General features: G+C 39.3%; 1 protein-coding gene across 1 annotated transcript in view; it reads left to right on the top strand.

The window, feature by feature from the left end:
• Nucleotides 1–14,123, top strand: part of LOC107724822 (protocadherin-19-like) — a 62,467-nt gene that overhangs the window by 29,212 nt on the left and 19,132 nt on the right. The window contains exons 4-5 of the mRNA XM_016533899.1: nucleotides 2,674–2,732; nucleotides 5,348–5,520. Of these exons, the coding sequence (XP_016389385.1) occupies nucleotides 2,674–2,732; nucleotides 5,348–5,520 (232 nt within the window). The remainder of the gene's footprint in view (nucleotides 1–2,673; nucleotides 2,733–5,347; nucleotides 5,521–14,123) is intronic.

Raw genomic sequence — 14,123 nt, 5'->3', positions numbered from 1 at the left:
TAAAGACCTCGAAAGGCCAAGGGCGCCTCTTAAATGCCCTCTGGCCATCAACCTGAATTAATGAAAAACACAAAGGAACATTTCGCAGTACAATTGATATGCCTTTTTGGGTGAAGCTTACTAATTATGACAATCCATTAGTGAATCATCACCACACATCAATAGATGCTTTTGTTGTGGACTAATGCCACTTATCTATCACATTCTTCAAAATATCTGCACGAAGTTGGTATTTTCGTAATCTCCAGCAGTGAGATGTCTCTGTGGAAAAGCAACCGCATTTGCATAACTGAAGCTATTACTCCAATTAGCCCACTCTGACATAAGCAGAGAGATCAAAATGTCAACAGAAGGAAATCTGCTGAGATGACTGAGCCTGCATCATCGATAGCGACTCTTCTCGTAAAAGGGTCAGCGATCCGTGCAGCATAACTGCGTTTCAACAGGGCTCTCATTTGTTTTAAGTGTCGTGGCCGAGGAGATCAGGAGCAAAGCTTTATATGTGCAGATACACGAGAAGGACTGCCTGGAATCTTGCTCTCACTGCAGAGCTCCGAATAGCGCCGCTCAGAACCAATTATGGGCCAGCCACTCTGAGGCAGATCGTTTGGAAATTTGTATACTGTCTTTCCCCATACTCAGTTGTTGTTCATTAGTCTTTCTTGTGGATGACTGTGGAGATGGAAAGGCTCTGTAATGAGTTCTCACAGGGACTAAAGTAGAGCACAGGTGCCATAAAAACATTTTCTGCATAAATACATACATACACATATATATATATATATATATGTATATATATATATATATACGCCTGACCTGTTACTGAAATAATTGCTTATGCCCATTACTTTGATATTAATGGAGTCAAGGCGGACAAGAACAAAGAGGCAAATAACTACCTTGTGAGCTGCAACTAGAACAAACAAGAGTATGTTCCAAATTGAGGTCTGCTAATATAATGTTAATTAAAATGGCTTTTTACAAATTATCTCCTTGATTACAATGACTTAAGGTTTAATTAGAGCCATAGCAAACACCCACGCAGGCAAGAACATATACGCACCACACACGCACACATACACACAAAAGAGAGCGTTAACCTTCAGTGGGTTCAGATTTCACTGGACCAGAAATCTCAATTAGACGCCTGGTCAGCCGTCACTTGTAATTAAAATATTATCATGCGTGGAGGTAATTAGAGAGTGTGGAGGTGAGATGGTACGCAGCAGCTCACTGACTGGTGATGGAAGAAGGTCTAAGGTGGACAGTGATGAGCATTCCTACCCTGTAAAACAAGAAAGAATTTGTGAAAACTGTAAAAGTATGTTCCTGTAAGTAGGATTTAATCAATCCATTTTGAAATGAATTCCACTAACATGTCACGTTTAAGTGTTTACAGTTGTTGACGCGCATCTCGCGCTGTAGGGATCTCCTAGCCACTGTTGATATACACAGATGGGGAAATGCGCAAGTGTTTGGGATCATAGATCTTTATGCAGAGTTATTCCATCTGTGATTATGATAGCTTGTATCTGTCTCCCAGCAGCTAGTCTGGATGTCCCTGGCTGGCGGCATAATCACTGGTCATGTTGCACTGTCTGCATTAACCTTCTTATCGTCTGGTTGACTGCTGTTGTCAGGGGGGCTGATGGCTAGACATACCCCTGGAAGGAAGCCATTGACTTCTTTTTCTTTCTCGGTTTAGAATCAGCTTAAGTTGAAGCTGAGAGAGGAGGCAGGTTGCTCCCCATGGAAAATACCTGCATGTTGATTATAACTAGCCAGTTAGATTCAAAAGGTTTAATTACAAAGCTGCCAGTTTCATTCACATCATTATGCACCAATAGAACATTAGTCATTAGCAGCAATAATTATTTACATATATTTGTTTACCAAATAACTTTTTGTGGAGACCTTTTGACCATGCAAAAGAATCACTGAATCTAGAGTTCTGTTTCAATGGAAATGAATAGAACTTACCAACTTTAAACCATTGACTTAAGAACATGTCTGTCTTAACGCTCTCATTCCTGCAAGTCGCAAGAAAAAGAGGATTGTGAAATTAGTCATGCTGTTTACAAAATTTAATGGCCAAATATAAAATGCATTAGTCTTTGCATAATTCATGATTTTGCTTAATTTCAAAACACTAGTAATACCACCACAAATATACTGCGAATACTTGATATATATCACCCAGTTCTGTGTACTTCTAGTCATTTATTCAAAAAGCGCTGCTTTCCAGAAGACTCTGAAGTCTCTTTTTCAATGTGATTCAAAGAGTCATCATATGCAGATCATTGAGGCCTTTTCATCTGCATTTGCAAAGTTAAAAAATCTCCTGGCATGCTCTTAATTTCCTTCCTCCGTTTATTTATTTCTTTGATATGTTCATATTAGCATCCTCAGAAGTGGTGTGAGGAAAAGTGGCACTGGAAGAGAGGAAACTTTCTTCTCTAACCCCCAACCCCTCCTCTATTCCCCTGGAGAATGGGAGAGTTTGCCTTTGCCCAGGCAGTTAACTAGAGTCTTTGTGTAAAATAACATTTCTATTGAAAGGCAATTACTGGTGACATTATTTTGGTTGCTGCATAATTAAATTAATTTTTGTTCTCTCTCTCTTTCTTTTTCTTTCTCTCTCTCTCTCTCTTTAATTCTGTCTCTTTCCCCCAGACGGAGAATTATTCCATTGACTCAAGTTATGTAAACAGCAGAGCACACCTAATTAAAAGGTATGTCTTTATAAAGCAATCAGATTAACTTACCTCACTCTTTTTGATGCATTCTTAAAGTGGTCAGATCATACATTTGTTTAACTGTTAAATGTTTTATGCTGCTCACCATTTAATAAACACCCCATTTGCATGTGTAATGAGTAATACAATTTATGAACCGTATATTCCACTTTCTCTCACCTTGACTGAGCAGACTTAAGTTTTAGATTTTTTGGGTCTCTGGTGTTGGATATTTCGGAATGAGATGTTTTTGCATAACAGTTTCAATGGATGGGCATACGCTACAGTACAACAATCTCTTTATCTCACAAGGGAAAAAAAACCTCATCATATGACCCATTTTAGATGGCATTTGTCTTAAAAAAAATAAAATAAATAAAGTTGTTGGCTCATAAACCGTATTAGGGTTTGGCCACATACCATAGGCAAGATATTAATACTCAACATGTTTATAAATGGCCAGTGTTAATCACTTATGATACTAAGTAAATAAAGCTTAAGCACATCCTCATCAAGTAGTTCTCCTTGCTTCCCCAATATGAATAATTATATCAAATCCCTGCAAAAACGTGTATACATATTACATGTTAGAGAATATTAAAGCTGTAGCCAAGAGCAGAGGCTTGGGCGGTTAAGCTACATCCATGTAGATGTTAATCAAATTGCTAAATCTACAAGAATTTAAATCCTGGAATTCCAGAGGATTCTTCCTCAGTACACACAAGGAGGGCTTTGTTAGGCCACGGAGATAAGAAAAAGGTAACCTTATTTTGCATTGTGGAAGAAAAGAGCAAGGACAATAGATCCTTTGTACTGGCAGGACTTGGCCAGCATTCCTCAGTCCACCTAAAAGGATGCTATTGACTGACATGGAGCATTGGCATGCAGACATCCCTAATGAAGGTCCTCGGCCGCCTGGGGGCCCGGCTGCTACGGATGTGCACCGGGACTGCAATGCCTCTCTTACCTAGAGCAAAAAAACCCCATTCCTGTTTACCTCAGTACTGCATTTTTCAAACCAATTACAGCAATTTTATCTTCAAAAAAAAAAAAAACATTGCCTATGTTTACATAAACAAAGAGTATTCAAGTGTCGACTATTTGGCTCTGCGACACTACAAAGAAATCCCCTCCAGAGCCTGTGGGCGAACAGTCCGGGACAGGTGCAATTAGACTGATAAAATCAGAGACTGCACTACCACCATTTCAGTGACATTGCTAGAATCCTTCTCTCTCTCCCTCCTCTCTTTCTCCTTAGAAGAGGCTACAGAGATGCTTTTGTCTATGTATGTCAGTGTGTTTATGTGTACACATGCGTTTCTGATCCTTGCTGTTGTTTTAGAGGCAGAATGTGTTCCACTGGGCTAGCTATCAAATTAAGGGAAATCAGGCTTGTGCACTGCAGCTGTCAATTGGCAGCTTTTTCCCTCCTCTCGCTCTTTTATGTCAGTGAATGAGGGTAAAGAGGATAAGCACAGTTTGCTCAAATTATTACACCTCTATTTCAAAACTTCCACAAATTTATGTGACCAACATAAGTTCTTCTTAATAAGACAGTGACCTGATTTTTTTTTTCACATTGAAAACCCCATGAAATCAAATATTTGTAGCTTTTGTCCAAATTTAAAAGTTTTTCTCTTCCAGGAAAATGAACCATAAATATTGATAGGTCATCTTATATGCAGTGGTGTAATACAAGATGTCTGTGTTGTTGTTTTATTTTCTTTCTTTTTTCTTTTTTTTTAAAGATGTCACATTTTATATGGAAATATTTATACTTTTTTTTTAAGATATATTTTTTCTGTTCACCAAGATTGTCCAAATTTAAAAGTTTTTCTCTTCCAGGAAAATGAACCATAAATATTGATAGGTCATCTTATATGCAGTGGTGTAATACAAGATGTCTGTGTTGTTGTTTTATTTTCTTTCTTTTTTCTTTTTTTTTTAAAGATGTCACATTTTATATGGAAATATTTATACTTTTTTTTTAAGATATATTTTTTCTGTTCACCAAGTAATTGAATTCTTGTCATTAATTACTCACCCTCATGTCATTCCAGAAGGTGAATTTTATGGAATTTTTATTCAGTAGGTGAAGTTCCAAAAAAAGATTGAATATATATCATAAAAATAGTAGAAAACAGGTGAGTCATTTACTATAAGTATTCTGAAGCCATTAGATGTCACAGAGTCAGGATAAAAATCAGAAAATAAAAATATTCACCTCTGCTGTTGCTCTCAAATCAAATATAAGAGTGATTAAATTATGACAGAGATTTCATTTTTGGGTGAACTATCCCTTTGATGCTTCTACAATCAGATATACAGTACAAGACGTTTCTTTCTGGCATAGTCTGTATAAAATGTAGGAAATTTACCACAGCAACACATAAGAGTTCTGCACAGCCATAGACCAGTCACCCCTGATCTTTTACCCCACTATATCAGAATGTGAGAAAAGCCGCCTTTTTTAGCTTTACCATCTGTGCAGCTAATAGCTAAACAAAGATAGCACTGGGTGAAGAGACTGAAAGAATGACAAAACCAAAGTTGACAGTTAAATAACACTTTCCTTCTTTTTCTCTCAACTTTTCTACTTCACCTGGCTATAGCACTTCAACATTTAAGGACATGGAAGGAAACAGTCTGAAGGACAGTGGCCACGAGGAGAGTGACCAAACCGACAGCGAACATGACGTTCAGAGAGGGCACTATGCCGACACAGCTGTCAATGACGTACTGAATATGACCGTACCCCCCAACAACTCGCAGCTACCTGACCAAGGTAAGACAGAAAGGTCTCGACTAGCTGAAAGCATCCAGAAAAAAATATCAAGCCATAGCTTCGCAGGGAGAGTCGGCCTTGAGGCGCCTTGCTAATGCACAGGCAGCACTTCTCTTCCTGGCTTGTCTTTGATACAAGCCCAGGAACATTATTGACGGATGTGAGCCACGTCTACAGTCGACAGCAACACTTCAGATCCAGACCTAAATGGCAGCAATTAGGCTGACAAAGGTTGAAGGTGGAAATCTACATATCACGCAGTCTCCTCATGCATAATTCACACAAATCATTTAGCAGGGAATTAATGTTGATGTTTCTTTTTTTTCGACTGCCGTTAAAGACATCCGGTATGTTGGCAGGAGTCAGTAGGAGGTCATGTTCACTCTCAGCTACTGCCACTCAATGCTACAAAGTTATAGAGCAACGAGTGGCAGCGCTACAGAGAATCAAAGCATGGAGAAGACAAAAGAGGGCTCCGAATGGTTTTATTGCACTGGTTGTTTTGTGTTGTCATGCTCAATCAGCCTTTGGTCTGTGTAATTTAGAACAATGGAACACCTCCAGCGGCTGCTAATAGTCAATAGCGAGAACTCCATTCTTGTCAGACGGAAATTAGTCAACCAATTTTCTGAATTACAATGAGAACTTGACATTTGCTGAATAGAAAGAGAGCAGAATAAAGAGCATTTCTGAGGGAGATGAGGTCATTAAAATCGGCAGGACGGTCTCTCAGATTGGAGTTTAAAGAATGCGCGGCATTGTGGCTTGCCTGCGATGCACAAAATCAAGCCTGGCTGCGTCTGACTCATAGTACCACTGCTTACTGATCTCAGTGTCTTGCTTGGGGAAGAAGAGCCTAATAAGAGAGCTAAGGAAGAGAAAAGACTTGGTTAACGGCTATAAAATAATTTAGCTTGTTCTTCCTTATTTCGTCCCCCCCCCCCCTGCTTTTGTAAAGCAGGAGCCTGAATTATGTAGAATTGGCAGGTGAACCAATTAAGATCTCATTTGGTACAGATCGTGTGCTCTATGGCTAATTCCAGCAGGCTAATTAACCGGTTTGTTCTCCAGATGAATCGCAAGATGTATGGCTACCTGGCAACCAGAGAGGAGGAAACTTCCTCCCATTTACATTTTTCAATGTAAATGCGTCAGATGCATCAGCAGATTTGTTTGAGCGTTACTAGGCTTGCCACGTGTTGTCTGAGCTATGGAAAACGCTGAGAGGAATGACAAGCCTCTGGGTTTCCATGATGGAGATCTTTCTGCATTTCTTCCACCGCCAAATTCCTGTCAACGTATAATGAACAATGATTAGTGAGTCTCACGACTACGGTTTAAGCTGTTGTAGATGTCTCTCTGTAAGAGAAATGCATATATAGGACTCATAAAATGCACTCTGACATACCCTCCAGCTCGGCACTCACATAATTGGACACAATTAGAAAAATGTACACAGAGAATGTTACAAGTAGATGAAGCCTTTCCAGGTCAGCCATTTTATCATTAGCAAAGCTCTTATCTGCTCATGAGCTAGCAAACATTGAAAATAAAGGATAGCAGATAAGCAAAATGAGCAAGCACTTCAACGTCGCTGTCATCGGTTTTAACCAAAGCCATTAGACAGTGACAAATATCAGATCTAATGTCATTTTGAGGCATGTCGTCCATTATATTATTCTGCAGCAGCTACAGACCCTTTGTACCCAATGAAAAGCAGTGCAGTGGACACACAGCTCTTATTTGAGTGCTTAAAATGTCTTTAGCCACATATATATCGAAGCTTGTTGATAAATATGAAATGAACTGACCACTGACCCTACATATACAGAAATATAATGGAATTCATCCTCCATTACAATCTCTGTGGTCTTATGTAGTGCGACAGTCCCTGAAAAAATCCCAGCCATTTTCTCCGTAAGGTAATTGGTTTTTAACAATAACTTATGGTCACACTTTATTTTAAGGTCCAATTCTCGCTATGAACAAACAATTAACTATGACTTTTGCCTCAATAAACTTCTAATTTGCTGCTTATTAATAGTTAGTAAGGTAGTTGTTAAGTTTAGGTAATGGGTAGGATTAGGGATGTAGAATATGGTCATGCAGAATATGTGCTTTTTAAGTACTAATAAGCAGCCAATATGTTATTAATAGGCATGCTAATAAGCAACTAGTTAATAGTGAGAATTGGTCCCCATACTAAAGTGTTACCTATCTTATAAACCTTTAAAGACTGACCTGCTGGTAGCTATGAGGTTGTTAATCAATGGTATATGCTTTTGTCGAAATCATCAGCCTACATTATTTCATTATCTCCTACATTATCTCAAAGTTTAAAGTGTTGTGATTCATCTTGTAGTTGGTTTGTTTGGTTCATGGCTTATAATGCAACAAAGTAGGCGGGCACTGTTGCACTTTCATATGTTGCTTATGATTGAATTGGCCAAAAACACAATACCCAGGACGAGAATTTCAAACCCAGTACAAGACTGCCTGAGAAACTTACTTGAGGTAAATTGTTTGCTGTAAATTCTGATAGATCCTCGAGTGTTTGGTGACTCTTACCTTATTTTGTTGTTTAAAAAGTGCTACACTAGGGTGTGGTGTTAGTGTAATAAATTTAAACAATCACAGAATCACTGAAAACCAACATGGCAGAATTCCCAGCTAGGAAATAGACACACTCATTCACCAGGACACTGAGGCATATAGCGGTTGTAGTGGGAATACCTCTGATCTACCGTTTTACTCTTCTAGTACAGTGAAACAAATTTAAACTTCAATTGCCAAAGGACATAAACAGAGAGTCTGGATATCAAGACTCTTCTTTGTTTCCCCTTTTTGCTTTTGTTTTCATGTTTTTTTTTACCCTCATTCTTCCTGGAAACAAACAGAGGCAGGAAGTTGAGGGATAGCAAGCTCCCTCCTGTCTCGTTCCCCAGGCTCCCGAGCAGTGTAAATGTTTATGATTCACGCAGCTCTTTGAAAAGGTAACGTTTGCACTAGGGACATAGTGTTACCTCCGATTTAAAATGGCTCCTCCCCAATTTCTCTTTCCATTGTGAGATGGAGTGTGAGAACGGGGGGAAAGCCCTCTTAGGACTGTAGTCTCTTAATAAACAATACACAAACACTTCCTCAGGGGTGCTTCCTTCATAGCCTTTTATTCTATTACAAGGATCTATGTCTACTTCCTGCAGTTTGCGCTCCTTTTCTTTTAAGAATATGGCAATTTATGGTGGCTCCCATAGCACGAAACATCGCACTTATTGGGAGATGGCGTGTCCTTGACAGGAAAGCGTGGGAGACGGTGCTAATGCTACTGTAGCAGGGCCGGGCCATGGTGGTCAACATCCAAGACTAAAGATTGCATTAGGGCAGAATTACCAGTGAAACAGTGATGAATGGGTTACGGTGTGGACGTCACTGCCTGAACCCTTCCCTCTGTGTTTAAAGGGATAGGCATTTTTGGGTGAACTATCCCTTTAAAGCCTCCCTGTGTTGAATTATACATCAGTTTGCTAGCAAAAGACTCGGATGATGGTACCTGATATAAATAGCATATAAACATGAAAAATACTTTCCACATCCCTTCAAGAGCATTTACGGCACATACGTGCCCAGATATATCTCTAAATCTCAAGGATCGACTGCCTGTTTTGTTTGTTCTAGGCCAGAGGTCTGGTTGATGGCTATTTGTAGAGTTCCCAGTCTCACCAGACAAAATGACAGTCACCATTAAGCTCTTCTTCTCCTCTTTCTTTTTTCCCACCCCCGAGGAGATTGAGGAGCTTTGGCTGCTCAATTTGCAGCTGCTGAGTTCCAGCATGTTCCACTCAGAGTGTCCCCGACCCCGGGAGTCTTTTATTCATCAATTCCTTTGTCCCCATGGGCTTGTATCTCCTCCCATGCCCCGGGATTTCACACTCCCTCCACCACCCAGTGCCCCATCAGCAGACTCCGGCTTCTAATTGATTTTGATGAAATTGATAAAAGAGTTTCCCTTTTTGTCTCCATCACCCCCCATGGACCCCTCCACTCATTCCCAACCCCTCCCCCTTAGTCACCCTCTCCTTCTCTCCAATCCGCTACTGGCAAGATCTGTACACATGCCCGTACGGCTCAACTTCTTAGACAGTTTTCCTCATATTAAAAGAAATGACAAGTATAAATAACAGTTTTTGCTCTGCAGTCTCACCCTAAACTTTTAAGTGAAGGTTTTTTTGTTGTTGTTGTTGTTGTTGTTTTTTTGCGTGGGGGTCTCTGATCGCCTAATACAAATGCTGGCATATGTCAAAATGAAGACAGGAACAGAGGAAGACAGAGGAAGGACTTAGAGTCAGGTAAGCAGGGTGCAGTGAGCAGGAGCAATGATGTCTTTGACAGTTTGGTGCGGTTTTCTCTCGACTCTGAACTGAACTGCAGCCTCAAGGGTGCATCATGACTGCTGACTTCCCGTAAAAAAATAATATTAACATTTGACTGAATCAGACATTAAAGGCTCACTGAATTTCTGGCTGTTACACGACATGTAGGTATATGCAAAAATAGGCTATATTATAGGGACTTATTTCACTTTTATTTAAATTTGTGTGGCTATTGGTGGAACTAAGAATGAAAATGTCATAAACCATCAATCAAAAAGCTATACCTTTTTGCCTTTAAGGGGCTAAGTGCAGTGTTAAATTGGTCAATGAAATTACTCAAGATGTTTGAGAAGAAAGGGTTTTGTAGGTATGAGATGAAAAATGTGCATCATGATGATAATTAAACAATTTCAATAAAAAAATACTGTTGACAAGTACATGACAAAAAATAACACCATATTTTAAATTCACTAATAAACAATTTCAGTAAGAAAAACCTAGAAAGAATACTATTGTTTCAAATAATCCAATCTTAAATTTAAATGTAAATAAATATATAAAATGTTTGAATATTTGGTTTATTTTTCCATTTGTTATTTTCGATGACTACAAAGAGCTGCAATTAAAAATTGGCTAGAAGGAATGTCATTTTGCATTAAGAATATATTCATCAAAAGCTATAAAAAAATTTTTTTTAATTAACACTGGCTGTATGTGCTATATTCTTGTGTTATAAAACAAGCTAGGCGGAGCGCAACGGATTTGAACAGAACGTTTAACTTTATATATTTATTTGAACTTTACCGTAGTACAGCGCTGACTTTGTATCATAAGTTTGACTGAATTGTTTGCTTTTGTCTTTATTTCCTCTTATATAAGCCTCTTATACTTTGTACTTATACTTTTATAATGACTATTATTGTTCATTAAAACTGACATTTAAAAAAAAGAGGCAGAGTTGTGCTTATTGTCGCGCTTTATCGTCGATCGCTACTTTCCGACATACACCACACCTATCAAAAAGGGTACTATTGGCAGTGGAAACGCAAGCTGGATCAGGGTTACCCGTACCGAATCGTACTGTACTGAACTGTACTGTACCGTACCGCTCAGTGGAAACGAGCCATAAAAGGTGTCAGAGAATTACTGCAAGGTCTTGGAGCTTAGCTCTGCAGCAGTTACCTTCACAACAGTGTGTACAAATGAGAAAATTAATCGTGTTTTTATTCATAGCTTTCACAACTTACTCTGTCTGGTAGGCCTCGAGGTCGTTCTCTTTGAAGGTGTGCCTTCCTCTCAAAAACATGAAAACATCTCAGACAATCACATAACTCTGAATAGCACTGCTCTGGCTTGAATCCCCCAGTCTCCAAAACCCTTCTTCTGAATACTCGAAATGGGGTTTAATCAGCTCAAGAGGGGGCTTCTCATCTTTCTGGACTTGTTATGGATAGCTTATTGAACGTATCAGAGGGGGAAAAAAGGAGCGGTTCATTATTTCTAGGGTTGGCAATGAGGCTGATGTATCTCATTGCGAACCCTCGGTTGACAGCTAATTTTCTAGACAATCCTGGCTTTGATTCACAGAAAGTGAGAAAGAGAGCAGGACTGTGAGGAAAAGAGGGCTCAGGATTCCATTGCTTATTCAGGACCAACTCTGTGCGTTAATAATCTCCTCAGAAAACAGGCAGAATCCCAATTGTTTGTTGAACACGTATGTAACTGGGTGCAATTCTGTGCAGATAGGAATACTGGGAGATTGGCCTCGTGCTCAACATAGAGGAGAAGATTAAGGCAAGGTAATGTGCTGTTTGATAGTCATAGTGAGAAAGAACTGCTGCTCTTCAATCTCAAGTAAATTTGGGAAACTGAAAGGAAGGAGAAATGAAAAAGCTATAGTCGTTCAGTGTGAAACCAACAGTGATGCGACATCTTTGAAAATCGTGCAGTGTGAACTCGGCATAAGGGTTAATGAGAGAGAGATTGTAAAAAAGGAAAAGCATTGAGTGAGGGTTTTAGCCGAATAGACGGATAGGTCAGCTCAAACGCGGCGCCACGCCGTCTGCAGTCTGCCAAATTGCGCTATCCTGATTGATCTGTGTTTTTGGAGAGTTGTCTTTAACTGCACTGGATTTCTTGCCCACCCACCTTTCATCCTCATGTCCATCTGCTCCATACCCTCCTGGCCCTTCCTGACTCGTGGCCCTCATCCAAACCCACATTACTTTCTCTCTCTCGCACTCATGAAATCCACAGGTAACAAAGTCCAGAGGCAAAGCATTCTCTGGGGCGCAGAAGGTAAAATTAAGCTTTCCACACTGTGTCCCCAGCTGTGCTGTAACTGGAACGTAACTAATAGTGAGGTGAGACAAAGTCCATCCCTGTGGAGGGCTCTTGTACCCTCTCCATGCGTAATGGGCTCATTGTAACAACTGCTACTGGGGAGCCCAGGTCTGCAAGTAAGCATTTCTTGTATCCCACCCCAGATTCTTCTACCCAGGTGGGGCAGAGCAGGGCTCAACAATTAGGATGGTCTGCTGGCCAGTGTGAGAAAGTTTTGGGCCAGTTGACAGAATTGTCACTTGCCCTTTTGGGTGAGTGCTGCTCTGCCACTGAGAAGTTTACATTCACTGATCTTTTACATCCATCTTTATGCCTTGGAAATGTAAACATTTGGTTTTCAGTGATTTATTCTGCAATGTTGTTGGAAGTTATGCTATGGAAGCCCTTGTCCGCAACATAAAATAAAAAATATGCTTTGGTAAATCGAAATTATCATTTTGAACTCAAAATTATGACATACTAAATCAGTCAAAATTATGTCACATATCTCACATTATGAGATAAAAAGTCAAAAGTATGACAGTCAAAATTATGAGATACAAAGTCAATAATGACAAATCATAATTATGACAAGTCAGAAATATGAGTCAAAATTGAGATAAGACAAAACTGGCAAAAAGTTATAATTATAAAAAATTTACTTGTCAGAATTATGAATTTATTTGTCATAATTTACACTTTTGTTATAATTTGGACTTTTTATCACATAATTTACTTTTTATTACTTTTTTTTAATATGTGGTGGAAATGGGCTTCAATATTCTGCTGATATGTCATCACGATAATGTTATCCATAGATTGCAAACACAGATTTTGGTTAGAAAGGTTTTGTCAAATTTCAAAAATCATCAATGAGATTTTGTTGAAAACTACAAACCAATCAGTAATGTTTTGTATTTCATCCCATCGTTTCCAAAAGTGTGTTTATGAATTTATACAGTTATATTACACTGTAGACATTTCCAGGTTGTTGCAATGTTTTCATTTGTCAAAGGGATATATATATATATATATATACAGTATATATATATATTACCATGTAATGAAAAAAAAATCTTGCAAATATAAAAGTACATTGCTAAAATTAAAAATCAATCATTCTTTTGTTTTAGGATCAGTGGAAATATTGGCAGGGACAGCAGAAAAAAAAAAATAAAAATAAATAAATACATTTGTGAGCCCTGTAGGGGTCACATAAATTACAGATCACACACACAGAGAACTAGGAAATTCATCCAATCAGCAGAATGTCATCAGTGCCGATGCCGAGCTGAACCAGACCCTCATCCTCACAGCCTCTCTTTTTGACAGGGATTGGATTGGACTGTGTGGCGAGTGCTGCCAAAAAGTGAGCCGCGATCGGTAGGCAGGCGGTTTAATAGACGGTAGGATGAGATCCCTGCTGGCATGAAGCCCACAGCACCCACAACAAGCCCCACTCAACTCCATTAACTCCCATTAGAATAGCTCAGCTCGCTTCACTAAAACGCAACATTCCTGATCCCCGCTTATGGACAAAACTGCATGCGTGTCCACCGAAATGCACGCTGATTAAAAGAGTGGACTGCACTCACAAAACACGCCCACGCTTATACAAACACGATCATTTGTTGCACACATTATTTACTTTAGCAGATGTGAATTGTGTATGTGCATTTTGTTTTTTGGACCGCCAGGCAGGGGCGTGTCTAGAGCATTTTAAATGGGGGGGCCAGTCGGGGGCACTGGCTCAAAAGAGGGTGGCGGGATGTTATAATACATCGTATACACTCACTAAACAAAGAGTGACAGCTTTTTAGTGGTTATGAGCACTCTTTGCAAGCTTTCTAGTCAATAATCCATTTAAAATGTAGCCTAGAACTTTGTTTTTCGGCCACACACACGTTGCAA

Source organism: Sinocyclocheilus rhinocerous, unplaced genomic scaffold (genome assembly GCF_001515625.1).
Source record: "Sinocyclocheilus rhinocerous isolate Xijiao unplaced genomic scaffold, SAMN03320098_v1.1 scaffold1687, whole genome shotgun sequence".
NCBI classification, from domain to species: domain Eukaryota; kingdom Metazoa; phylum Chordata; class Actinopteri; order Cypriniformes; family Cyprinidae; genus Sinocyclocheilus; species Sinocyclocheilus rhinocerous.
This window is presented reverse-complemented; position numbering and strand designations above follow the sequence as displayed.